Source organism: Chiloscyllium punctatum, chromosome 30 (genome assembly GCF_047496795.1).
Source record: "Chiloscyllium punctatum isolate Juve2018m chromosome 30, sChiPun1.3, whole genome shotgun sequence".
In the NCBI taxonomy this organism is placed as follows: domain Eukaryota; kingdom Metazoa; phylum Chordata; class Chondrichthyes; order Orectolobiformes; family Hemiscylliidae; genus Chiloscyllium; species Chiloscyllium punctatum.
The window spans coordinates 12,346,938-12,372,104 of NC_092768.1; the positions used below are offsets into that span (position 1 = coordinate 12,346,938).

The 25,167-nt window shown below is 45.1% G+C and overlaps 3 protein-coding genes across 3 annotated transcripts; 1 reads left to right on the plus strand and 2 right to left on the minus strand.

The window, feature by feature from the left end:
• The first annotated feature begins 264 nt into the window (after positions 1-264).
• LOC140455080 (uncharacterized) lies at positions 265-10,195 on the plus strand. Its single transcript, XM_072549745.1, has 2 exons — positions 265-1,086; positions 5,055-10,195. Exons 1-2 carry the CDS (start codon positions 392-394, stop codon positions 5,644-5,646), a joined length of 1,287 nt encoding a protein of 428 aa, XP_072405846.1. The 5' UTR covers positions 265-391; the 3' UTR covers positions 5,647-10,195.
• Positions 10,196-14,076: 3,881 nt separating this feature from the next.
• Positions 14,077-14,398, minus strand: LOC140454979 (histone H4-like). The gene has a single exon (XM_072549654.1). The coding sequence runs from the start codon at positions 14,396-14,398 to the stop codon at positions 14,087-14,089; it is 312 nt and encodes a 103-aa protein (XP_072405755.1). The 3' UTR covers positions 14,077-14,086.
• Positions 14,399-22,575: 8,177 nt separating this feature from the next.
• Positions 22,576-23,253, minus strand: LOC140454980 (histone H2A-like). Its single transcript, XM_072549655.1, has one exon. The coding sequence runs from the start codon at positions 23,251-23,253 to the stop codon at positions 22,864-22,866; it is 390 nt and encodes a 129-aa protein (XP_072405756.1). The 3' UTR covers positions 22,576-22,863.
• Positions 23,254-25,167: the final 1,914 nt, after the last annotated feature.

Consider the following 25,167-nt stretch of genomic DNA (forward strand, 5'->3'; position numbering starts at 1 on the left):
GGTCTGTTTCCATGCTGTACAGCTCTGTGACTGTCACGTGCTGAACGTGTGATGGAAATGGGCGTGTCCCTCGAAAAACATGGGCGTGCCGAGTGGGAAGTGGGTGTGACCCTCACGAATTGGGGAATATGGGCATGTCCCCCCCCTGGCGGCGTGTTGCGATTGGGCGGCTGCCGGTCGCCGTGTCTTCCGATTGGCTGGCATCCTTTCGTGTCCTCTTTTTTTTCCTCCCCTCCCCAACCACATCCACCCTCCACGGTCCGCCTTAAGCCTTGAAAATGCCGGCACCGGCGGCCGCCCCCTTTACTCCGCAGCCGCGTCTGGGGCTGCGCTGATTTACCGAAGGGGTGCCCCCGGACCGCTGCTGTTTCGGAATCCCCGCCGCCGCCGGATGGTGACCACCGGCGGCCCGCAGCAGCAGCAGCAGCGGAAGAAGAGGAGGAGGGGCACGGGCGGCTGCGGGGGAGCGGGCAGGAAGCGGCGCAAGAAAAAGAAGAGGGCGCAGACACAGGGCAACCTGCCGCCGCTTCCGCTGCCCGAGCACCTGCAGCGGGGGCGGCGGAGGAGGCGCCGCCGGACGCAGGGCATCAACGACCTGATTCTGCAGGCGCTGTCGGCCCGGATGCAGCCGGGCGGCGTGTCCCTCACCTCCCTCCGGGAGGCCCTGCTCTCCAGCGGCTACGACGTGGAGAAGAATAAATCGCAGCTCCGCACGGCGGTCGGCGACCTGGTCCGCAACGGCTCGCTGGTGCGGACCCGGGGCCGGGCTCCAGGACGGGGGACCCGAGGAGGGAGAGGGGAGGCGGGCGGCTGCCTGCGGCTCAGCCGGAGACCGAAGCAGCAGCAGCAGCAGCAGCAAAGGCAAACGGGCACCAGAGGCAAAGGCCGGCGGGCCGCCGCCACCAAGAGGAGGAAATCCCCGGCCACCACCGCCACCACGACCTCGAGCAGCAGCGACGGCTGCCCCCGGAGGAAGATGAAGGCGGGGAAACCCGCCAACCCCCGAGCGAGGGGCAAGAGGGGAGCGGGCGACAAAACAACCACAACCACCGCCACCGCCACCTCCAGGAAAACCAAAAACCAAAGGCGCAGGAAATAAAGCCGCCTTCGCTGGCATCTCCGCGAACCCGGAGCCGCGCCAGCACCATCCCAACCCCACAACCCAAACGGGCGCCCCCGCACAACACACACTCACCCCCCCACCCACACACACACTCACCCACACACACACTCACCCACACACACTCACCCCCCCACTCACACACTCACCCACACACACTCACCCCCCCCCCACCCACACACACACTCACCCACACACACTCACCCCCCCCACACACACACACACACTCACCCACACACTCACCCCCCCCACACACTCACCCCCCCCCCCACACACACACAAACAACTCAAAAACCAAAAGGCTCTTTTCAGAGCCACCAAACCCGCCTCCACGAAAGCGGCGAGCACCCTCCGGGCAGACCCCGGTGTTTATTTGTTGTTTTAGATCGGAGTGGGTGTACAGCAGGTCAGGCAGCAGCCGAGGAGCCGGAACGTCGACGTTGATTCGGATGCTGCCGGACTAGCACCGCACCTCTGGTCTAAACTCTGGTTTCCAGCATCTGCAGACCCGACGTTTACTTGCGAGCCGAAAGCACGGCGGACGCTGGGTTAGTGGAGGGGAGGGGAGGGGCGAGGGTGAGGTTAGGGACTAAAACGCGTTAAGTTTTGGGGAACGAAGTCCAGAAATTGGTCGAAGACACTTGAGCAAGTACCTGTGTGGAGAGATGCATCAATGAACGTTTCTCTCACTCGACCCAAAACGTTACCTTGATGAAGGATTGAGTTATAGAAGCAAAGAGGTTCTTCTGCAGCTGTACAGGGTCCTGGTGAGACCACACCTGGAGTACTGTGTATAGTTCTGGTCTCCAAATTTGAGGAAAGACATTCTGGTTATTGAGGGAGTGCAGCGTAGGTTCAATTACTGGAATGGTGGGACTACCTTACGCTGAAAGACTGGAGCGACTGGGCTTGTATACCCTTGAGTTTAGAAGACTGAGAGGGGATCTGATTGAGACATATAAGATTATTAAAGGATTGGACACTCTGGAGGCAGGAAACATGTTTCCGCTGATGGGTGAGTGCCGAACCAGAGGACACAGCTTAAAAATACGGGGTAGACCATTTAGGATGGAGATGAGGAGAAACTTCTTCACCTAGAGAGTGGTGGCTGTGTGAAATGCTCATCCCCAGAGGGCAGTGGAGGCCCAGTCTCTGGATTCATTTAAGAAAGAGTTGGATAGAGCTCACAAAGATAGTGGAATCAAGGGTTATGGATATAAGGCAGGAACAGGATACTGATTAAGGATGATCAGCCATGATCATATTGAATGGTGGTGCAGACTCGAAGGGCAGAATGGCCTACTCCTGTACCTATTGTCTATTGAAGGTATTAACGAGTTTTGAGAAGATTTGTAGCTCAGGTTTGCTCGCTGAGCTGGAGGTTCATTTCCTGACGTTTCATCACCATACTAGATAACATCTTCAGTGGGCTTCAGCTGAAGATTTTTTGCCTGAAACGTTGATTTTTGGTTTCCTAGTCCTCGGATGCTGACTGACCTGCTGTGCTTTTCCAGCACCCACTCTAATGTTGACTCTAATCTCCAGCATCTGCAGTACCCACTTCTGTCCAAAATGTTAACTGTGACTTCTCTCCGCACAGATGCTGCCAGACCAGCTGAGCTTTTTCAGTTATTTCTACTTTGTTCCCAAAATTTATACATTCCTCGATACTTTCTCTGTTTTTACAAAGTACAAGAACCCTTGCTGCACGCACGCAACATAATAAATAAACACGAGGGTCAGAGCTTGTGTTCACTCTGAGAGCTGGCTCTGAGGAAATGGAATTAGTATCCAGGACTCTCCACCTGAATGAAGGGTGACTTGGTGACCAGACACCAGCCTTTGTGGAGTTACTTCATAACAATCTGAATAGTCCTCAAAAATCCAGTTTGCCATGGCCATGTCATTAAGTATCTACTTCACCAACAGATAAAAAAAGAACCCCTGCCAATCTTTACCCTCCTCTCCAGTTTATAGTCCTCCCTTTCCCCCTTCATTTCTGGTGTTTAGTCTTTATTTCCCAAACCCTGCTCTTCCTGCAAATAAAAAGTGACTGTTAGCTTCTCTTTCCCTCCCCTCGGTTTATAATATTACAATCTCTTTCTTTCTGTTCCCCGCCTGTGTAAGTCAGTAAACGTGTGTTAGTGAGTTACTCTATAAAGATTGTCAGTACGGACATTTTTTATTTCATGCTAACATGGGCTATAAGAGATCTGTAACCTACACTGACCAAGCGGCATGAATGTCCTTACAAGGTGGAGGAACAGGCAAAATGCCAGGTTCTCATCCAGATTGATTCTGAGATTCCTGACTCCAGTGATAAACGCTGGTCATGTTGCAGAATTTGAGATTATTGATAATTGGGAAAATAGTTATCAACCTCAGGGAGACTGAGCAAGTGTGGTGTCATTAGTCCCAAAGACCTGATGCACCATGAAGAGGCGAAAGGAAAACATACAGGAGGAAAGATACTCAGATTTATTTTCTGAAAAGTGCAACCGGTTTGTAATAGAACATTGAAGCAAAAAAACAAACCTTAGGGAAGCAGTGTCCTTGTTCACCAAATTCTGGAGGCTTTGCACCACGCCTGGTGCTTTAAAGGTGAAACAGCTCCTCGACTGTCTTTTCTGGGTCTGAACAGCTTACCCCTGTTTGACAGTCTGAGTTGTGCAGGTTTCTTGACCATTTGTTAACTAACATACTGACCCTGTTACAAGAAGACAGGCAGATAATAAACAGGAGGAACCAATAAATAATGGACAGATATACAAGACACAAACAGTAACAGACAGATATAGGGAAAAAAAGAACAGACAATAAACAAGAAACAAACATTACGCAGATATACAAGAAACAAACAATAGACAGACATACAAGAAAGAAACAATTGACAGATATTCAAGAAACTGACAATAGATATACAAACAACGAACAGACAATATACAGGTAGTCATTATATTTACAAGAAACAGACAACAGACACACAAGCATCAGTTAAGAGACAGATGGATAATAGACAGAGACAATTAAATTACTTTACAGTGTGGAAACAGGCCCTTTGGCCCAACAAGTCCACACCGACCCGCCGAAGCACAACCCAATACTATGGGCAATTTAGCATGGCCAATTCACCTGACATACACATCTTTGGAAGGAAACCAGAGCACCCAGAGGAACCCCACACAGACACGGGGAGAATGTGCAAACTCCACACAGTCAGTCACCTGAGGTGAGAATTGAACCCAGGTCGATTGGTGCTGTGAGGCAGTAGGGCCACTGTGCCACCGTGCCGCCCGAATCGACAACAATGAACAGACAGATTGATAAAACAAAACGACATGAGCCTTCGAGGATAAGGAGAGCTTTCCAGAACAAGGAGAGACTTTCAGAACAACAAGAATCGTCCCAGAAAAACGAGAATCCTCCCAGAGTAAGGGGAAGGAACAGTCCAACGATGTGGAGGGGGGTGGGGTGGGGTTAGCCATGGGAAGTGCAGGGTTACAGGGACAGAGTGGGATGGGGACTCTGGGTTGGATGTTCTTCAGAGGGTTGGTGTGGACCCGATGGGCTGAGTGGCCTGCTTCTATACTGCAGAGGTTCTATGATTCTGTACATAAAGGTAGACAGGCAGTTAATAAACGGTCAAGGGACAGATAGAACAAGAGTCAGACATTTGAAAAACAAACATGACAGGCAGCCAAGGGGCAGATACAGAGAAGCTGTTGATGGCCCGCCTCTCTGAGGCTGGTGAGTCTCTATCGCAGGAGAGTCGGTGGGTGGGCGTGGCCTAGTGGAGGCGAGGTGGGTGGGTGTGGCCTAGCTACAGTGGGTGGGGCGCCCCGTGTCAGGGTGGGGGGCGTGGCCTACCAGCAGTTGTCTCCACGCCGTCCGCTCCCTCTCTTTATATGGAGCGGCGGTGCCGTGGCTCCGCCAGTTGTTGGCGTGCGACGGGCGTGGAATCGTGTCCGATGGCAGAGGCGGTGCCCGTTAGAGGTGACGTACCCGGGGCGGCGGCAGCGGCAGCAGCTGTTCCGGAGTCTGCTGCAGTCCCGGCCGCCGGTAAGAAGAAGGCCGCCCACCGGCTGCAGAAAGGCGGCGGCGGCGCTACCACCGCGGCGGCGGCCGAGCAGATCCTGGAGGCCGTGGCCGCTGTCAAGGAGCGCCAGGCGGCCGCCAAGCTCGGCGGTGCCCTGAAGAAAACTATCTCGGCCGCGGGCTACGAACCGATGGAGAAGGGTGGCCCGGGCAAGGGGGGTTCGGCGGCGGACACCGGGGCCGGTACCTCGGCCACCGTGCAGCCGGAACAGAAGCAGCAGGAGGCGGCGGAGGAGGTGGCAGAGGGACAACGGGAGGAAGGAGAAGCTCAGGTCCGCCCCAAGGAAAGAGCAACCAAAAAGAAAGCGGCTCCGAAGAGAGCGGCGGCGGCTAAACGAACCAAGAAAGCGGCGGCCAAGAATCCCCGGAAGAGGACGGCGGCCAAGCCCAGAAAAACCCCCAAACGGGCGGCGGGGAAGAAGCGGAGGTAGAAGCGCAAAGGAGCGGAGACGGATCAACACCAAAACAAAAGGCTCTTTTCAGAGCCACCCAAAACATGGTCGTGAAAGAAAAGCTACAACCGGGGGATGAGAACCTGTAGAGAGAAAACACGGGCCGACGTGGCACCGATCGTTAAAGTTCACCTGAGGATGTAAATTAGCAGGGAGTTCGGCAATTTGTCTATGAAACAACTTCTGGAATATTGGGTGCAATTCTGGTCTCCTTCCTACTGGAAAGACGTTGTGAAACTTGAAAGGGTTCAGAAAAGATTTACAAGGATGTTGCCAGGGTTGGAGGATCTGAGCTACAGGGAGAGGCTGAACAGGCTGGGGCTGTTTTCCCTGGAGCATCAGAGGCTGAGGGGTGACCTTATAGAGGTTTACAAAATTATAAGGGGCATGGATAGGATAAATAGACCAAGTCTTTTCCCTGGGGTCGGGGAGTCCAGAACTAGAGGGCATAGGTTTAGGGTGAGAGGGGAAGATAAGAGAAACCTAAGGGGCAACTTTTTCATACAGAGGGTGGTGTGTGTATGGAATGAGCTGCCAGAGGATGTGGTGGAGGCTGGTACAATTGCAACATTTAACAGGCATTTGGATGGGTATATGAATAGGAAGAGTTTGGAGGGATATGGGCTGGGCGCTGGCAGGTGGGACCAGATTGGGTTGGGATATCTGGTCGGCATGGACGGGTTGGACCGAAGGGTCTGTTTCCGTGCTGTACATCTCTACGACGCTATAGCTGAAACCAACACGCCCATTCTAAAAGATGAGAGACTTACCAGACAACCCAGGTCTTTTTCAATATGTAATGTCAGTTACATCACATTAGACTTTTGCTATAAATTCAGTGTTTGACGAACTTCTACTCCACAACCACCTGATGAAGGAGCAGCGCTCCGAAAGCTAGTGCTTCCAAACAACCCTGTTGGACTGTAACCTGGTGTTGTGTGGTTTTTAATTTTGTAGAGAGAGAAACAATGAATAGTATAAGAATTGACAAAATTTAGAAACAGGGAGAAAGTGAGGACTGCAGATGCTGGAGACTAGAGGTGAAAAATATGATGCTGGAAAAACACAGGTCAGGCAGCATCTGAGGAGCAGGAGAATCGACGTTTCTGGCATAAGCCCTTCTTCAGGAATGAGCTGCCTGGCCTGCTGTGTTTTTCCAGCATCACATTTTTCAAAATTTAGAAACATTTGGGGAAGGTATTGTAGAGGCTGGAAACTTGAATGACCAGGGACCTGGAAGGTTCAGCTCTAAAGCCTAGACAGGTCTCACTGAGCATTTCTTAATGCAAAATGATTGTCTTTGTTTCGATCTTTATCTTAACCAAGTAACGAGAGGGTGTGAAAGGGCAGGTCTGCCGTGGATAGAGATGACCTTGGAAGAAATTTCCTGGGGGAAGGAAGAGGAGGTGGGGACTGAAGTGGCAATGATAAGACATGGGAGCAGAAATTAGGCCATTCAATCACTGATTAGTTTTCCTACAGTGTGGAAGCAGGCCCTTTGGCCCAACCAGTCCACACCAACCTCCTGAAGAATAACCCAGACCCACTTTCCCTCCAACTAACTCACCTAACACTATGGGCAATTGTAACATGGCCAATTCACCTGACCTGCACATCTTTGTACTGTGGGAAGAAACCAGAGCAGCTGAAGGAAACCCATGCAGACACGGGAAGAATGTGCAAACTCCACACAGACAGCCGCCCAAGGATGGAATCGAACCTGAGTCCTGGTCCTGTGAGGCAGCAGTGCTAACCACTGAGCCACCTGGAATAGCTGAAAGGTTTCTCAATCCCATTCTCACACTTTCTCCCTGTTACCCTTGATACCCAAGAACCTCTCTTACCTCCGTCTTAAGTATACTCAATGACCGGGCCTCCACAGCCTTCTGTGGCAATGAATTCTATAGATTCCCCACTCTCTGATTGAAGAAGTTTCTACTTCTCTCCTTTCTAAAAGGGTCTTCCCTTTACTGCGAGGCTGTGTCCTTGGGTCCTAGACCCTCCTATTAATGGAAACTTCTTCCCAACATCCACTCTGTCCAAACCATTCAGTATTCTGTATGTTTCAATTCGAACCCCCCTCATCCCTCTAAACTCCTCAGACATTCCTCATATGTTAAGCTTTTGTGAACCTCCTCTGGACATGCTCTAGGGCCAGTACATTCTTCCTGAGATATAAGACCCAAAACTGTGCATAAAACTCCGAATGTGGTCTGACCAGATTCTTATAAAGCTTCAATACACCCGTTTCTATATTCAAGTCCTCTCAAAATAAATAGCAACATTGCATTTACCTTCCTAACTACTGACTCAAACTGCAAGTTTACTTTGAGAGAATCCTAGAGTAGAGCTCCCAAGTCTCTGTACTTCAGACTTCTGAATGTTCTCCCCATTTAGAAAATAGACCATGTCTCTGTTATTCTTACCAAAGTGCATGACCTCACATCTTCCCATGTTGTACTCCATCTGCCATTTCTTTGCCCACTCTCCTAACCTGTCCAAATCCTTCTGCACCCTCCCTGCCTCCACGATGCTTCCTGTCACTCTACCTGTCTTTGTACCATCTGCAAACTTTCCCAGAATGCCCTCATCGAGCTCGTTAATGTATAAAGTGAAAAGTTGTGGTTCCAACACTGAACCTTGTGGATAACTGCTTGTCACTGGCTGTCATTCTGAGAAGGACCCTTTTATCCCCACTCTCTGCTTTCTGCCAGACAGCCAAGCATCTCTCCATGCTAGCACCTTGCCTCTGACACCATGGGCCTTTACCTTATTTAGTAGCCTCCTGTGTGGCACCTTGTGAAAGGCCCTCTTGAAGTCCAGGTTGATAACATCGATTGGCTCTCCTTGATCTAACCTGCTTGTAGTTTTTTGCCTTAATCCCTTTTTAAACGGGATGTCAAGTTAGCAATTTTCCAGTCCTCTGGGACCCTTTCCCTGATTCTAGCGATTCCTGAGAGATCACCACTCACGCCTCCACGATCGCTTCAGCTAAATCCCTTACAACCCTGGGGTGTAGACCATCTGATCCAGGTTATTTATTCACTTTCACACCACTCAGGGTTTTTAAACCCCTTGGTGATGGCCACCATACTCAGCTCCACCTTCTCACTCTCTTGAATGTTTGGGATATTACTGGTGCCTTCCACCATGAAGACTGATGCAAGATAATTCTTCAATTCCTCAAACATTTCTATGTTCCTGACTACTATCTCTCTAGTGTCGTTTTCCAGTGATCCAAAGTCCACTTTTGCCTCTCTTTTGCCCTTTATAGATCTAAACAAACTCTTACAGTCTTCCTTTATATTACTGGCTCGCTTACCTCATGTTTAATCTTCTCTGTCCTTTTTTTTGTTGTCCTCTTTTGATCTTTGTAAGCTTCCCACTCCTCTGGTTTCCCACTGTACCTCCCCATGTTAAATGCTTTCTCTCGTGCTTTTATACTATCCTTGACTTCTCTAGTCAGCCATGGTTGTCTCATCCTCCCTGTACCATACTTGTTTTTCCTCTGCTATGTGTCCTGGATTATTCCCAGAAACTCCCTGCCATTGCTGTTCCATTGTCTTTCCTACTAGACTCCTTTCCCAGTCAATACTACCCAGCTCCTTCCACATGCTCCTTCCTTGGTCCTGCTCTTGCCTGTCAAAAAAACCCTTTAGTCTTGTTTGTTTATGGTCTGACATTTGTTTGAAAGGCTGTGCTCTCACAGTCAAAAGTGTGTGTATGTGTGTGTTTGTGTGTGTGTATGTGTGTGGGGTGTGTTTGTGTGAATGTGTCTGTTTGTGTGAGTATGTCTGAGTGTGTGTGTGTGTGTGGGCTGTGTGTGTGTGTGTGTTTCTGTGATCCCTCCTGTAAATGTGGAATTTCACAGAAAGCTAACAAGAGGCTGAAGGCAGACCGGAAGCCAGGTGGAGAATATTCACAAGAAGCTGTCAATGTACTTTTAACAGAAGAACTTTAAATGTTTCTTAAGCAAAATAACCTACATTACACTATGCAGGAAATGGTTGAAATGGTCTCATTGTAAACATCAGAAATAAATATTCAACCCTTGTTCTCTCAACAACAACCTTACAGATATTCAGAGCTCTGTGAAGGACACTTGAAAGCACCTTGCAGTTAGTGTGACTATTACATTTGCAGCCAACTTTAATGTTTACTCATTATTTGTTTAGTAAATGCCTCTTCCCATGATTGATAACCGAGCTGCTAACTCCTTAGCTGGCTCCTTCAACACACCTTTCACAGCCTTTTTGAATATCTTCCTCTGACACCTCAAAAGCCTTTGGTTCTCATACATTTTTATTTCCAACTTATTGTCTACTTAGGACTTCTTCCACCTTGGTTGTTGAGAAAGTTAAATTAATTGCACATAGTTGTTATCAACACTTTCTCCCTGAATGAACCTGCCTGTTGCTATTTGAAGCAGAGCAGTCCCCATTTGCAGTGTCATTGAACATCTAATTTCTTATCTACACAATTTTTCTACTGCATGGAACTATTCACCTCACTGATTTCAAGGATTTTATTTAAGTGCATGTAAACACCATAAATCTCCAGACACCACTCACAACGAATCTAAAATGAAACTAGGGGTGAGGTGAGAGTGAATGCACTTGATATCATGGTCACATTTGATCAAGTATGACATTAAGGAGCCTGGAAAAACTGGGATCAATGGGAATCAAAAAGCAAACATTCCACTCATTAGATATGGCACAAAGGGAAAATGGTATGGTTGTTGGTGGTCTGGCGTCTGAATCCCAGGACATGTCTGTAAGGAGTTCTTCAAGGTAAACATTTTCTACGTGATCAGTTCAGGAATGTTATGACATACATCTAGAGGAGGTGGGGCTTGAATCTCAGTCTCCTGGTCAAGAGGTACAGACACTGCCACTGCATTACAAGGGCCCAGTTCTTCAGTGAAATATTCCAGGTCAAGCCATTTCCAGCTGCTTCATCAATGCCCTTCCCTCCATCATAAGTTCAAAAGTGGGAATGTTCACTGACAAATGTGCAATTAACAGCATCCACAAATCCTCAGTTGAACTTCAACATAACACAATCAATTAGAGATTGGGCTACTTTAGATTTAGTACTATGCAATGAGAAAGTCTAATTAGTAGCATTGCTACAATGGACCCTGTGACATCTGACTGTGGCGTAGTTCATCCTGAAAGGAGAGTTTGAAATTTGAGTAAAGGAAACTAAGAGGGTATGAGTGACAAATTGGCTATGGTGATTGGGCAAATCACCAAAAGCTATGCCAGTAGACAGGCAATAGCTAGCATTTGAAAAGATACATCGTTTATAACAGATAGGCATTCTTCAAACACACAAATATCTAAATCAACCATGGCTAATGAATGAGGCTGATACAATTGCAACATTTAAAAGGCACCTCAATCGGTAGATGAATACAAAGGGTTTAGAGGGATATGGGCCGGGAGCTGGCAAATGGGACTAGATTGGATTGGGATATCTGGTTCGGCATGGACAAGTTGGACCAAAGGGTCTGTTTCCATGCTGTACATCTCTGCGACTCTGTGTCTGAGATTAAAGGAAGTGGTTTATAAAGATGCTGGGAAAAATAAGTAAGCCTCAGGACAGGGAGCAATTTTGAACCAGGTAAAGAAAGACCGAGAAAATGAGAAAGAACAGAAACACGCTAGTGAGAAACTTAACAGTGGTCTTTAAAAAGTTTCTTTCGGTATATGAAAAAGAAAAAGTTAACTGAGAGAAATGTATGACCATTACAGGTGAAGGTAGGATAATTTACCATGAAGAACAAGGAAATTGTGATATTTTGTGCCTGTATTCATTGAAGAAAGTACAAAATGTGTCCTAGACGTACCAAGGAACTAGTGAAACCTGTATTATTAAGACTGTATTTGAAAAGCTAACTGGATTGAAGTTTTATAAATCTCTGGACTGGAAAGGCTTCTGGCTTAGGGATAGCTTACCAAAGCAAATCAGCTTCACCATCACTGGATTCACAACACACTGAAATGAAACATTCAGTGACCCTAAATTTGACCTTGTTCCTAACTAAACCTTATAAATATCAAATCTTGGTCACCAAGCCCATAATTTAAAGATAAAAATAACAATTTATAATTAATTGTGTACTTTTAGCAGATTACAGATAGACAACAGGGTAATTTATTTAATATTTACATTTTAAAGCCCAATTATTTTTGCTCATAATCTCCATTCATGTACAGGCAGATAGCCAGAGATAGTTAATGGATAAATAGACAGAAAATAAAAGAATTGTAATTTGCTAGTTCAATAAACACTTCCAAAAAATGGATACCAGGCTTTCATGAAATCCTTGGATATTGGATTGTTCACAGGCAAGTAGAATTGTATACCTTGTTTCATTCCAAATCCAATGGTTTCAGCAAACGTCCAGAAATATTTAATTATTTCCTACAAGGTGGGATTATTTTCACAGAACATTCAATAATTCGATAACTGGAGAGAGAGAGACAGAGAGAGAGAGGAAAAGAGAAATAAAAGAACACAGACTACAAAAATTTCACTGGTTCTTGGCAAAAGCCCAGTCAGAATGGTTCTTTGCTTCAACCAACATTCTCTGCAGTTGGCTGGTTAGTACTGGTCCCCCCTTGACTGAGAGTCAACATCCAACCAGCCCTGAGCATAGCAACAGTTCAGTGTCAATTCATCTACAGTTGCCCGTACAGTGTATTATCCTTCCAGGTCATTTGTCAAAAGAAAACATTTTTTTTAAAACAAGATGTTGTTCAAAGTTCAGTTCATAGTTTCAACTCACAGCCTCAAACCAAAAAGAGAGAATAAAACTGAAAGTAAAATAATGATGGTCTCTGCAGCATAAAATGCGAGTCCTCAGGATAAAACTGGGTTACCACATGAGTCATTGCTTGGCCACAACTGTTCACAATCTATATTTGGACTAATATTAATATTCCCAAATTTGCAGATGATATTGAATTAGCTGGGAAAGCATGTCACCAGGACGTCTTAAAAGTATTGACAGCCTCAGGTAATGGGCTAGAACGTTGCAAATGTAATAGAAATAAATGTGACATTATTTACTTTGGTAGAAAAATCTGAAAGGCCGAATATTTTTTTTAAATGGTGAAGGGTTAGGAATCTTCCATGAGTAAGTATGCAGATGCGGCAAACAGTTAAGAAGAGAGGTGGCATGTTGCGTTCATTTTAAAGGGATTTGAGATTAGAATTAAAGATGTCTTGCTGCAATTGTACAAAGCCTTGGTGAGACTTCACCTGGAATATTGCCTGCAGTACAGTTTGAGTTCCCATATCTGAGGAGGGATATACTTGCCATAGACAGTGTAATTGATGAAGGGCTTTTGCCCAAACGTTGATTTTCCTGCTCCTCAGATGCTGCCTGAACTGCTGTGCTTTTCCAGCATCACTAATCCAGAGTGTAATTGATGCTCACCAGACTGATCCCTGCAATAAGAGGGGTTTGTTTATTAGGAGAGATTGAAGCTTTATTTTCCAGGGTTTAGAAGATTGAGACAAGGAGGAATTTGTTAACTCAGAGGGTTGTGATTCTTTGGAATTCTCTACCCCAGAGGACTGAAAGCTGAATTCTCGAGTTAGCTGAAGACAGTAAACAATAGATTTCTGGACACTGACGGCATTGAGGATATGGAGAATGTGTGGGAAAAAGACATTGAAGTTGATGATCTAATTAAATGCCAGGGCAGGCTCGGAACAGAAATGTTGTAATAAATTCGCTTTGCACCTTCTCAATTACATCTCAAGTAATGTGGTAAAATTGAAATTAGAGCAGAATACTCGCTTTTCTCCATCAAACAGCTAACTCAGCCTTGCGTTACGTTCAGCGACTCCCTCTGGGGAAAATAATTCTGAGATTGCCTGAAGTTGCTCGCCATTATTCAGGGCAAATAGGAAGGAGGATGAAGTAGGGAAAAGTGACCAAAAGGATGGACATGTTTATATGAAAGAAAGTGAAAGGCAACAATTAATCCCCAAATAAACTAACGCTATGATTTTGATGGCCGCACCACGGGGTGCATTATTTAGGGAAATCCACGTCAAATAAATTCCGTATAGAATGACCAAAGAAATTGTGGATCGAAATTTAGGGCAGTGAACTTCGCTTATATAATAAAGCAAAAAAAAACTGTAAGCCAATGTCTGGCTGCATCTGTGGGGCCAAAGAGCTAACTTTTTGAGTGCACTGGTCCATCTTTCTCTAATGGACGCTCCAAACCTGAGGCTTCTGATCTCGAGCGTCCGCAATTCTTAAATTGTATCGTTGAAAACCCACCCACAAACACCGAGAGACTCGCTTTGGGCGGTTCTACGCCGTTAAGGACCTTTTGGTGGTTCTTAAAAGAACCTTTGGTTTACAAGTCACGTTTCCACTCAGAGACTATCTTCAACCACCGAAGCCGTACAGCGTCCGACCTTGGCGCTTCAGCGCATACACGACGTCCATCGCGGTAACAGTCTTGCGCTTGGCATGTTCCGTGTACGTGACCGAATCCCTAATGACATTCTCCAGGAACACCTTCAACACCCCACGCACCTCCTCGTATATGAGGCCCGAGATGCGTTTGACACCACCCCGGCGAGCCAGGCGCCGAATAGCGGGTTTAGTGATTCCTTGGATGTTGTCCCGCAGAACTTTGCGGTGCCGCTTCGCTCCGCCCTTGCCCAAACCCTTACCACCTTTCCCTCTGCCCGACATGACACACCAATCGCGTAAAGACAATTACCGGCAAACAGCTTTCGGCCCTTTCTATTATACCGTATCAGCGGACCTGGGTGAAGAACGAAGGAAGGCCGCGAGACCACCCCCCCTCATCACGAATAGGTCACGTGTCTCCACTTTCGAAGTCCGCCGATTTCAAATTGAACCGCAATACTGTCCTTTACCGTCTCTTTATGTATCTCACTCCCTTGTGCCTACAGACAATATGTTTTTGATCATTTGTTAATTAGTATCCACAATTAAACTAAAATCAAATTTGTCTGTCCTGTGCGATCCTAGATTGTTTTAAATACCCTACCTGGAAAAGAAACAAATTTTTGGCAAGCAAATGTTATATGAAGGAATTATTGAACATGAAAATGAAATCAAAATAATTCAATATCCCACTCAACACAGTACTCTATTAAGATAAATTTCATTTCAATTAATCTATATTTGACACTGGCATCAAACTCCAGACGAGAAAATGCAATGACAAGAAAACAATGGATTTCACCACTCATGGGTGTAAAATTGTTTTGAAATTGGTCATATGTAAATAAGAGGTTTGAATTGTGCTTTTGAGGTGTGATCACTGTTGCCATGTAGGGAAACGATGCAGCCATTTTTATTATACAGCAATATCACACAACTAGCAATGTAACACACATGGCCATGTTGTCAGTCTTGGTTGGGGCGATAAATGGTTGGGACAGAAGAAAATTCCCTGATCATCTTTAAATAATACAATACATTTCACATTTACCCAAGTGGTGATACAGGAACAATGTTTAAAGTCCCATTTCAAAAAACGTACAGCACTATAATCAGGGCTTGTGCTTTGTAGATGGTGATCATGCTCTAGGGAGTCAGGAGGTGAGTTAATTACTGCAGGATTCTGAGCCTCTGACCTGCTCTTGTTGCTGCTGTGTTATTCTGGTGAGCCCAATTCAGTGTCTGGTCAAAGGTAACCCCCAGAATGTTGACAGTAGGGAATCCAGCGATAGTAATGCTATTGAATGTTAAGCAGCAGTGGTTAAAGAACAAAAACAAAGAAAGTTACAGCACAGGAAGAGGCCCTTCAGGCCTCCAAGCCTGCACCAATCCAGATCCTCTATCTCAACTGTATCCCTCTGCTCCCTGCCATTCATGTATCAATCTAGATACATCTTAAATGATGGTATCATGCCCACCTCTACCACATCCGCTGGCAATGCATTCCAGGCACCCAACACCCTCTGGCTCTTTCACATTGAACTTGTGACCCCTAGTAATTGAGTCCCCCAGTCTGGGAAAAAGCTTCTTGCTATCCACCCTATCTATATACCTCAGGTTAGGTTCACTCTTGTTAGATGTAGTCATTGCCTGGCATTTGTGTGGCATGAGTGTAGGGGTTGAGGAAGTGTAGGTGCTGGAAAAGGCACAGCATGTCAGGCAGCATCTGAGGAGCAAGAGAGTCATCGTTTCAGACATAACCCTTCTTCAGGGCTGTGCCATGAATATTACTGCCAATTATCAGCCCAAAATTGGTTATTGAACTTGTTGCATTTGAACATGGGCTGCTTTAGTATCTGAGGAGACGCGAATGGTGCTGAATATTGTGCGATCATTGGTGAACATCCCCACTTCTGACCTTATGATGGAGCAATGGACATTGATGAAGCAGCTGAAGATGTTTGGGCCTAGGACACTAGCCTGAGGGACTCCTGCAGAGATGCCCTGGAGCTGAGACGACTGACCTCCAACAAGTATGACCAACTTTCTTTATGCTATATATGACTCCAACTAGCAGAGAGCTTGCACTCGATACTCATTAATTCTGGTTTTGCCAGGGCTCCTTGATGCAACTCTCGGTCGAATGCAGTCTTGGTGTCAAGGGCTGTCATTCTCACCTTACCTCTGGAATTCAGCTCTTTTGTCCATGATTGAACCAAGGTTCTAATGAGGTCAGTAGCTGAGTGATCCTGGCAGAACCCAAACAGGGTGGCACTGGGCAGTTTATTGATGAATGGGTGCTGCTTGATAGCACTGTTAATGACCCCTTCCATCACTTTACTGATGATTGAGAGTAGACTGATGGGATGATAATTGGCTGGGTTGGATTTGCCTTGCTTTTTGCATACAGATCATAACTGAGAATTTTCCACATTTCGGGTAGATGCCAGTATTGTAATTGAACTAGAAGAGCTTGGGCTAGTGGAGTTAGAACATAGAACAGTACAGCACAGAACAGCCCTTCAGCCCACGATGTTGTGCTGACCATTGATCCTCATGTATGCACCCTCAAATTTCTGTGACCATATGCATGTCCAGCAGTCTCTTAAATGTCCCCAATGACCTCGCTTTCACAACTGCTGCTGGCAACGCATTCCATGCTCTCACAACTCTCTGTGTAAAGAACCCGCCTCTGACATCCCCTCTATACTTTCCTCCACCCAGCTTAAAACTATGACCCCTCGTGTTAGCCATTTCTGCCCTGGGAAATAGTCTCTGGCTATTGACTCTATCTATGCCTTTCATTATCTTGTACACCTCAATTAGGTCCCCTTTCCTCCTCCTTTTCTCCAATGAAAAAAGTCCAAGCTCAGTCAACCTCTCTTCATAAGATAAGCCCTCCAGTCCAGGCAGCATCCTGGTAAACCTTCTCTGAACCCTCCCCAAAGCATCCACATCTTTCTTATAATAGGGCGACCAGAACTGGACGCAGTATTCCAAGTGCGGTCTAACCAAAGTTTTATAGAGCTGCAACAAGCTCTCACTGCTCTTAAACTCAATCCCCCTGTTAATGATATCCAAAATACCATATGCTTTCTTAACAACCCTGTCCACATGGGTGGCCATTTTAAGGGATCTATGTACCTGCACACCAAGATCCCTCTGTTCCTCCACACTGCCAAGTATCCTATCCTTAATCCTGTACTCAGTTTTAAAATTCGACCTTCCAAAGTGCATCACCTCGCATTTATCCAGGTTGAACTCCATCTGCCACCTCTCAGCCCATCTCTACATCCTGTCAATGTCACGCTGCAGCCTACAACAGCCCTCTATACTATCAACAACATCTCCAACCTTTGTGTCATCTGCAAACTTGCTAACTCATCCTTCAATCGCCTCATCCAAGTCATTAATAAAAATTACAAACAGTAGAGGCCCAAGGTCAGAGCCCTGTGGAACACCACTCACCACAGACTTTCAGGCAGAATATTTTCCTTCTACTACCACTCGCTGTCTTCTGTCAACCAGCCACTTCTGTATCCAGACAGCTAAGTTCCCCTGTATCTCATTGCTCCTGACCCTCTGAATGAGCCTACCATGGGGAACTTTATCAAATGCCTTGCTGAAGTCCATATACACCACATCCACAGCTCGACCCTCATTAACTTTTCTAGTCACATCCTCAAAGAACTCAATAAGATTTGTGAGGCATGACCTGCCCCTCACAAAGCCGTGCTGACTGCATTTAATCAAACCATACTCTTCCAGATGGTCATAAATCCTATCTCTCAGAATCCTTTCTAACATCTTACAGATGAAGACGCGAGACTTACTGGTCTGTAATTGCCGGGAATTTCCCTATTTCCTTTCTTGAAGAGAGGAATTACATTTGCCTCTCTCCAGTCCTAAGGTACGACTCCAGTGGAGAGCGAGGATGAAAAGATCTTCGCAAGTGGTGAAGCAATTGCATTTCTCATTTCCCAATGCAGCCGAGGACAAATCTGGTCCGGGCCTGGTGACTTGTCAATCTTAATGTTTGACAAAATTTTCAGCACATCAGCTTCCTCTATCTCTATCCATTCCAGCATGCACACCTGCTCTTCAAAGGTTTCATTCACTACAAAGTTTGTTTCTTTCGTAAAGACAGAAGCAAAAAACTCATTTCGGGCCTCCCCTCCTTCCTCAGACTCCACATACAAGTTCCCTATGCTATCCCTGATCGGCCCTACTCTTTCTTTGACCATTCTCTTATTCCTCACATAAGTGTAAAATGCCTTTGTGTTCTTCCAAATCGGTATAATTTGCAGTATCCAGTGCCTCCGATCTTGAAGGAATTGTTGAAGATGCAAATGAAATCAAAACAATTCAATACTTTACTGAAGACAATTAAGATAAATTTCATTTCAATTAATCTATATTTGGCATTGGCAGCAAACTCCAGACGAGAAAATGTCATGACAAGAAAACAATGGATTTTCACCACTCATGGGTAAATTGGAGTGAATTGAATTGGTCGAAAGCTAGTATTTATAATGCTGGGGAGCACTGGGAGGAGGCTAAGAAGGATCTTCCACTTGGCACTTCTAGCTGAAGCTAGCTGTGAATGTCCATCCTTACCTTTTGCACTTGTGTGTTGGGCTCTTATATTACTGAGGATGGGATATTTGTGGATCTCCCAATGAGTTGTTTAGTTTCCACACCAGTCACTGAATAAGGAAGGAGACAATTCAGCCTTGCACTAGTTCTGTTACCTGGTTCCAATCTCCCCTATTCCTCCACACCACTTTTCTCCAAAGGATTATCAGATGTGTCTCTGGATTGTCCCTCAATTGAACCTGCCTCCACCATGTTTCCAGACAGTGCATTCCAGACCCTATTTAATTTGTAAAGGTTTTTTTTTATCAGATCATCCTTGTTTCATTTGCACATCACTCTAAATCTATATCCTCTTGTTCTTTATCAGCAGGAATAGCTCCCCTCTATCTACTCTGTTCCCACTCTGGTCAATGATAGCCCACAGGATGTTGACAGGGGAGATTCAGTGATGGTAATGACAATGAATGTCAATGATCAATTGTTGGGACAAATCGTATTAGAAGACAGGAATATGATGCCTAACTCCTGTCAATGCAAACATTTAATCAAATAAACATTCAATTCAATCCCAGATGACATACCATGTGCTGTTCAACCACAGAAAACAAGGTGGATATAGAGACAATGAATCAAGGTTATTATTTTTTAAAATCTAATGTTTTGAAGTTATGGTGATCGAGTTAAAAGAAAAGGGTCCAGAATGTATTGTGTTCCTATCTGAAACATTTCCAAAGACATAGGAGCAGAAATTAGGCCATTCAGCCCATCTAGTCAGCTCCACCATTTAATCATGCCTGATAGGTTCCTCAACCCTATTCTCCCACTTTCTCCTCAATTTGTTTTTAGATTAGATTCCCTACAGTGTGGAAACAGGCCCTTTGGCCCAACCAGTCCACACCGACCCTCTGAAGAGTAACCCACCCAGTCCCATTTCCCTCTGACTAATGCACCTAACACTATGGCAATTTAGCATGGCCAATTCACCTGACCTGCACAGCTTTGGATTGTAATGTTGTAAAGTGACTGGCAAAGGAAGGGATTACACTGCCAGTAACCTAAAACCCCATTCTGCTTTTCGTTATCCTGTGGCGTGTAAAATGATGGTGGAAGCAAACTCAATGATAACTTGCAAAGGAGAATTAGATAGAAATTCAAAGTAAGGCATTTTGCACTATATATGGGGCTGAGGGGTGGGATGATGGAAGGGAACAAAGGGTTGGACCATTTGGAGAAGTCTATGTAAGAGCCAGTCCTGACTTAATGGGAGGAATTGTGTTGTTCTGTGTTGTAATGGGTCAATGATGCCACAGGTACAGCGTTTCTGAATAAATAGTTGCTTGGCAGTACAGAGCATAAATCTTTGCAATATGGTGTAGCCAAAGCTGTTTTTTGTTCTTACAGCTTTCAGTATGAATCAGCAAGAAAATTGGAACTTAATATGAAGGAGAGAAAATAACAATTTCCTCTTCATGCTTCATTTCCAGCTTTATTTGGCAGCATCAAAACTACAGAGCATGTTCTATTTCAAACTCACAGCTGTGTTCACCTTTTGTTGTTTTTCATCTGCAATGAAGAAACTATTATAATCAGAGTGTAATTGGAATTCTTGAGCATGATGTCTATCAATCGAAGGGTTGCTTTCATTGCTCAGATCTTTGAGTATAGGAGATGGGATGTAATGTTGAGATTGTACAGGACATTGGTAAGGCCTCTTCTAGCGGAATGTCTACAGTTCTGGCCGTCATGTTACAGTAAGGACTGTATTAAACTGAAGATGGTTCAAACAATATTCACCAGGATGTTGCCGGGAATGGAGATTTTGAGTATTGTAAAAATAGATTGGAAAGACTTTTTTTTTAACACTGGAGCTTAGGAGGTTGAGGGGTGATCTTCTAGAGGTTTATGAAATCATGACGGAGATAAATAAGGTGAATAGTAAGAGTGTTTTCTCTAGATGGGGGAGTTCAAAATTAGTGGGCACATTTTAAGGTGAGAGGAGAAAGATGAAAAGAAAGAACACGAGGCCAACTATATTTTTACCAGGCAATGATTCGTGTGGGAATGAATTACTAGAGAAACTGGCAGATGTGGATACAGTTACAAAGTTTAAAAGATATTTGGATAAATACATGAATTTGGAGGGATGTTGGCCAAGTGCAGGCAGCTGGGACTAGTTTAGTTTGGGATTATGTTCGGTGTGGACTGGTTGGACCTCAGGGTCTGTTTCCATGCTGTTTGACTTTACGATTGGGTGACGTCTAAGAAGCACAGAATGCTTTGATTCTGGTGTTCCTTTGCAAAACAAAAAAAAAAGACCGTTTGAAAACTAAGGCAAAAGAACAGATGAAGCTGCTTCACTCCTACTCCCCTCTTTATCCCAGCTTGAATTTTGAAAGGAGAATGGACGGGTGGGAAACATTGAATGTCAGTGCTTGAAACTGAGGGGACGGCAGCCTCAGTCGAAGTTTTCCACAAGGGAATTCAGTAGTCGACCTGAGATAAGAAGAGCACAAAATGTTCTTTCGAAGAGACGGCACGGGCACGGCGGGCCGAATACCCTCTTTCTTCTGTTGCGATTTTAAACAAGGGATGCCACAGAACAGTTCAGCCACTATTAATATAATATCAGCGGCTTGTTAAGACCATGTACGGTCATTGCGGGAAATCGCAATTCTTTGGTGCATGTTGTTTTGGTTTTAATCCTGATGTGGAGATGCCGATGTTTGACTGGGGTGGGCAAAGTCAAAAATCACACACTGATTGTGGTCAAATAGGAAATCGCAAGCTTTCGGAGCCCCGCTCCTTCCCCAGGCAGCGAGTGAGAGAGAGAATACCTAGGACACAGAATTTATAGCAAAAGATCAAAGACCAAACCGAGATGGCTATTAATCAGTTAGAATGGAGGTGTAAGTTTTGATTGATTAATATGTAAATCTCTGCCCGTTGAATTCCTTTTGCATTTCTCCTTTAACGTGAGTGCGTTTTCGGCTTTTCCTGGTGTTTATGTGAGAGGAATAGAGCCCGAATACTTTGGGAGTCTTCCAGATGAGCCCCGCCCCGCGCGGCTCCTATCATTGATTGGTGGAGAATGCAGCCTCCTGATTTGCTAGAAATTCGGTATCCCGATTGGTCAGCAGAGGTACACGTTCATTGGATGGGTGTCAGGATTGTGATTGGCTGGCTCTAGGTCGGAGCTGAGCCGTATTATGCAAATCACCTGAAACGGTCTCATTGCGCGAGGGAGACTTGAATTTTCAAATTATCAGCACGACCCAACGGTTTGTAACCGTCTGAAACGTCCAGTCACCCCGAATATGTTTCGTTTCTGTATCCTCTGGGAGAAAACTAATTACCTACATAAGCCAAGCACCATATCATACGGTAAAATAAAAGAACTACGAGTGCTTGTCATCTGGACAATGTGTTTCATATCATACATGGTCCTCTAAAGTTTCTTCAGAATTTGTGAACAATCCCGTTGCACAGAAACTCTCCCAATTCTTTGAGGGTTATTTGTTTGCTTCACTGAGAACCCAGTGGGAGTCTCGAATAAATTATTTGGGGAAATACACCGCAGGATGTGGGGAATTGGAAATAAAAACAAAGTGCTGGAGAAACTCGCTGGCACCAGCGGTGGAAGACAGAAGTCACATCAGACTCAAAACTATTAACCTTTCCCCACTACTCTATTCCAGGACAGTGGAAAGGTTTATTTTGATGAAATTAACCGTTACTAGCGGACCCTTAACGATGCTCCTTTGAAAACAAAGCAACATAGGAAATTGTCTTGACCTTCGAACATTGAGACAACCGCACTCATGTTTTCATGATACGATCTTAAAATTTTATTTTTTAATCTGGTTACTTTTTGACAAATTTGCTTTCTAATTATTTTTTTTCGTCCTTAGGTCACATCAAGTCATAATTGAACGTGACAGCCACCGCCCTGCAGCATTTGTTATCCTTGCGTTTGTAAAATCTATAAATAGATTTTAAAATGACTTTCAAATATTGCACTGTAATGGAAACATATCCAAGAAACATGTCGAAGATTGTATTAAGTTTAAGGTCTTTCGGGAAGAAGTAGGTGGCTCTGAAAAGAGCCTTTGTTTTCTGTGGCAGTTTTGATTTCCCCTTATCCCGTCTCCACTTCAGGCGTAGACCTTGCTGGGGTGCCCTGTTTTCTTGGGCAGCAGCACTGCCTGGATGTTGGGCAGGACGCCGCCCTGGGCAATAGTGACTCCTCCGAGCAGTTTGTTGAGCTCCTCGTCATTGCGGATGGCGAGCTGCAAGTGGCGGGGAATAATACGAGTTTTCTTGTTGTCCCTGGCCGCGTTACCAGCCAACTCAAGGATCTCGGCGGTTAGGTACTCGAGGACGGCAGCCAAGTAAACAGGGGCCCCAGCCCCGACCCGCTCAGCATAATGCCCCTTCCGTAGAAGGCGGTGGATACGACCAACTGGAAACTGAAGACCGGCTCGGGAGGAACGGGTCTTAGCCTTTGCTCGACCTTTACCTCCAGTTTTACCACGACCTGACATTCTCAAAGTATAAACATCAACTAACCAGTCACAACTGCCGTTCTTCCTTTTATATCTTCTGCTGGGATCAGCCTGCTGTAGGTTTGTATTGGTTGATTTACACTCCTTTGTTTCTGATTGGTGCTCCTTTCACGAAGCGAGTCGAAATATTCCAGGATCTTATTTTAACCAATGGGAACAGTCATTTCATCATCCTTCATTAGCATATTATTGCAATCCAACAATGTAACAAGCGTTAAGCCTGAATACTGACTTTTACAAATTACAGACTCCTACAGTTACATCGATTACTGCATATGACCATAAGCAATAGGACCATGAGTAGGCCGTTCGGCCCTGGAGACTGATTCGACATTTCTCACGTCCACTAAGCCCTCTGGTCTTCGACTCTCCCGTGAAGAGAGACATCCTCTCAGCATTTACCCTGTCAAACCTTTTAAGTATCCGATATGTTTTAACGAGATCATCCCTCATTCTTCTAAACTCTAGAGAGTAAATTCTAAACCTCTTCAACCTTTACTGATCAGACAATCCCTCCATGCCAGGAATCATTTTTGAGAAATCTCCCTGAATTGCCTTCAATGCAATGATACCTTAACGAAGAGGACCAAAGCTTGCTCATAGAATTCCACATGTGGTCTCACCAGCACTTTGCACAGTTCAGTAAGACTTCCCTACTTTTATACTCATGTGCCTTGTGACATAGAGTCAAAAGTCCATTACCCTTCCTAATTACCTGCTGCACTGCAATTTTTTGTGTTTCTTGCATAAGTAATCCCCAATACTTTTGCATTGTAATTTTTTGCAGTTTTTAAAAAATATTTTCTGTTCTTTGTTCTCCCTTCAAACATAAACAGCTGCACAGTTGGCTTACACTCAATTTGCCAACTTTTTGCTCACATGATTAGGGGGTTAGATAGGGTTGACAGTGAGAACCTTTTTCCACGTATGGAGTCAGCTATTACAAGAGGGCATAGCTTTAAATTAAGGGGGGGTAGATATAGGACTGATGTTAGGGGTAGGTTCTTCACTCAGCGAGTCGTAAGTTCATGGAATGCCCTGCCAGTAGCAGTAGTGGACTCTCCCTCTTTATGGGTATTTAAGCGGGCATTGGATAGGTATATGGAGGATAGTGGGTTAGTGTAGGTTAGGTGGGCTTTGATCGGCGCAACATCGAGGGCCGAAGGGCCTGTACTGCGCTGTATTCTTCTATGTTCTATGTTCTATGTTCTATGATTGAGTTCTCAATATCGGTCTATAAACTGCACGTCTTGCAAACTGTCTTTCCACCTATTTCAGTGCAGTGTGCAAATTTATCTGCAGTATGTTCACTTCCTTCCTCCAGGTTATTAATTTATGTGACCCGTTAAGGTCCCAGCACTGATCCCTGTGACTTATCACAGATCACCAAGCTGAAAAAGAATACCCTTCTCCTCCTCACACCCTGCTTCCTGCAAAGACTCTCTTTTATTCTCGTTACTTCTTGAATGTGGTAAGTGTGGGAGTTAAGAGCAATCCAGAATTTAGTGAAGGAGAGCCAAAGAAACTGAATAGAAATAGGAAAATAAAATCTGAACGTGAATGAGTGAGACATGTGTAAAACATGTATTATAACAGCTTCAATTTATATTTCTATTTGTAAAACAAAAAAAGTTGGCAAAGACATATAGAAGACAATTATAGGTATAGATGGAGAATTCATGGTGGCAACAATAAAATGGCAGAGGAATTAACACATAGAGTCAAAGTGTCTTGGAGATGTACAGCAGAGAAATTAACCCTTCGATCCAGCTCGTCCATGCTGACCAGATAGCCTAAATTAATCTAATCCCATTTGCTAGCACTTGGCTCATATCCCTCAAAACCTTTCCTAATCGTATACCCATCCAGATACCTTTTAAATTCTTGTTGTCT

Coding starts and splice junctions, on each gene's coding strand:
- LOC140455080 (XM_072549745.1), top strand. CDS start 392: ATGGTGACCACCGGCGGCCCGCAGCAGCAGCAGCAGCGGAAGAAGAGG. Junction 1,087..5,054: donor AGGAAAACCAAAAACCAAAG/GCGCAGGAAATA, acceptor TGGCTCCGCCAG/TTGTTGGCGTGCGACGGGCG.
- LOC140454979 (XM_072549654.1), bottom strand. CDS start 14,398: ATGTCGGGCAGAGGGAAAGGTGGTAAGGGTTTGGGCAAGGGCGGAGCG.
- LOC140454980 (XM_072549655.1), bottom strand. CDS start 23,253: ATGTCAGGTCGTGGTAAAACTGGAGGTAAAGGTCGAGCAAAGGCTAAG.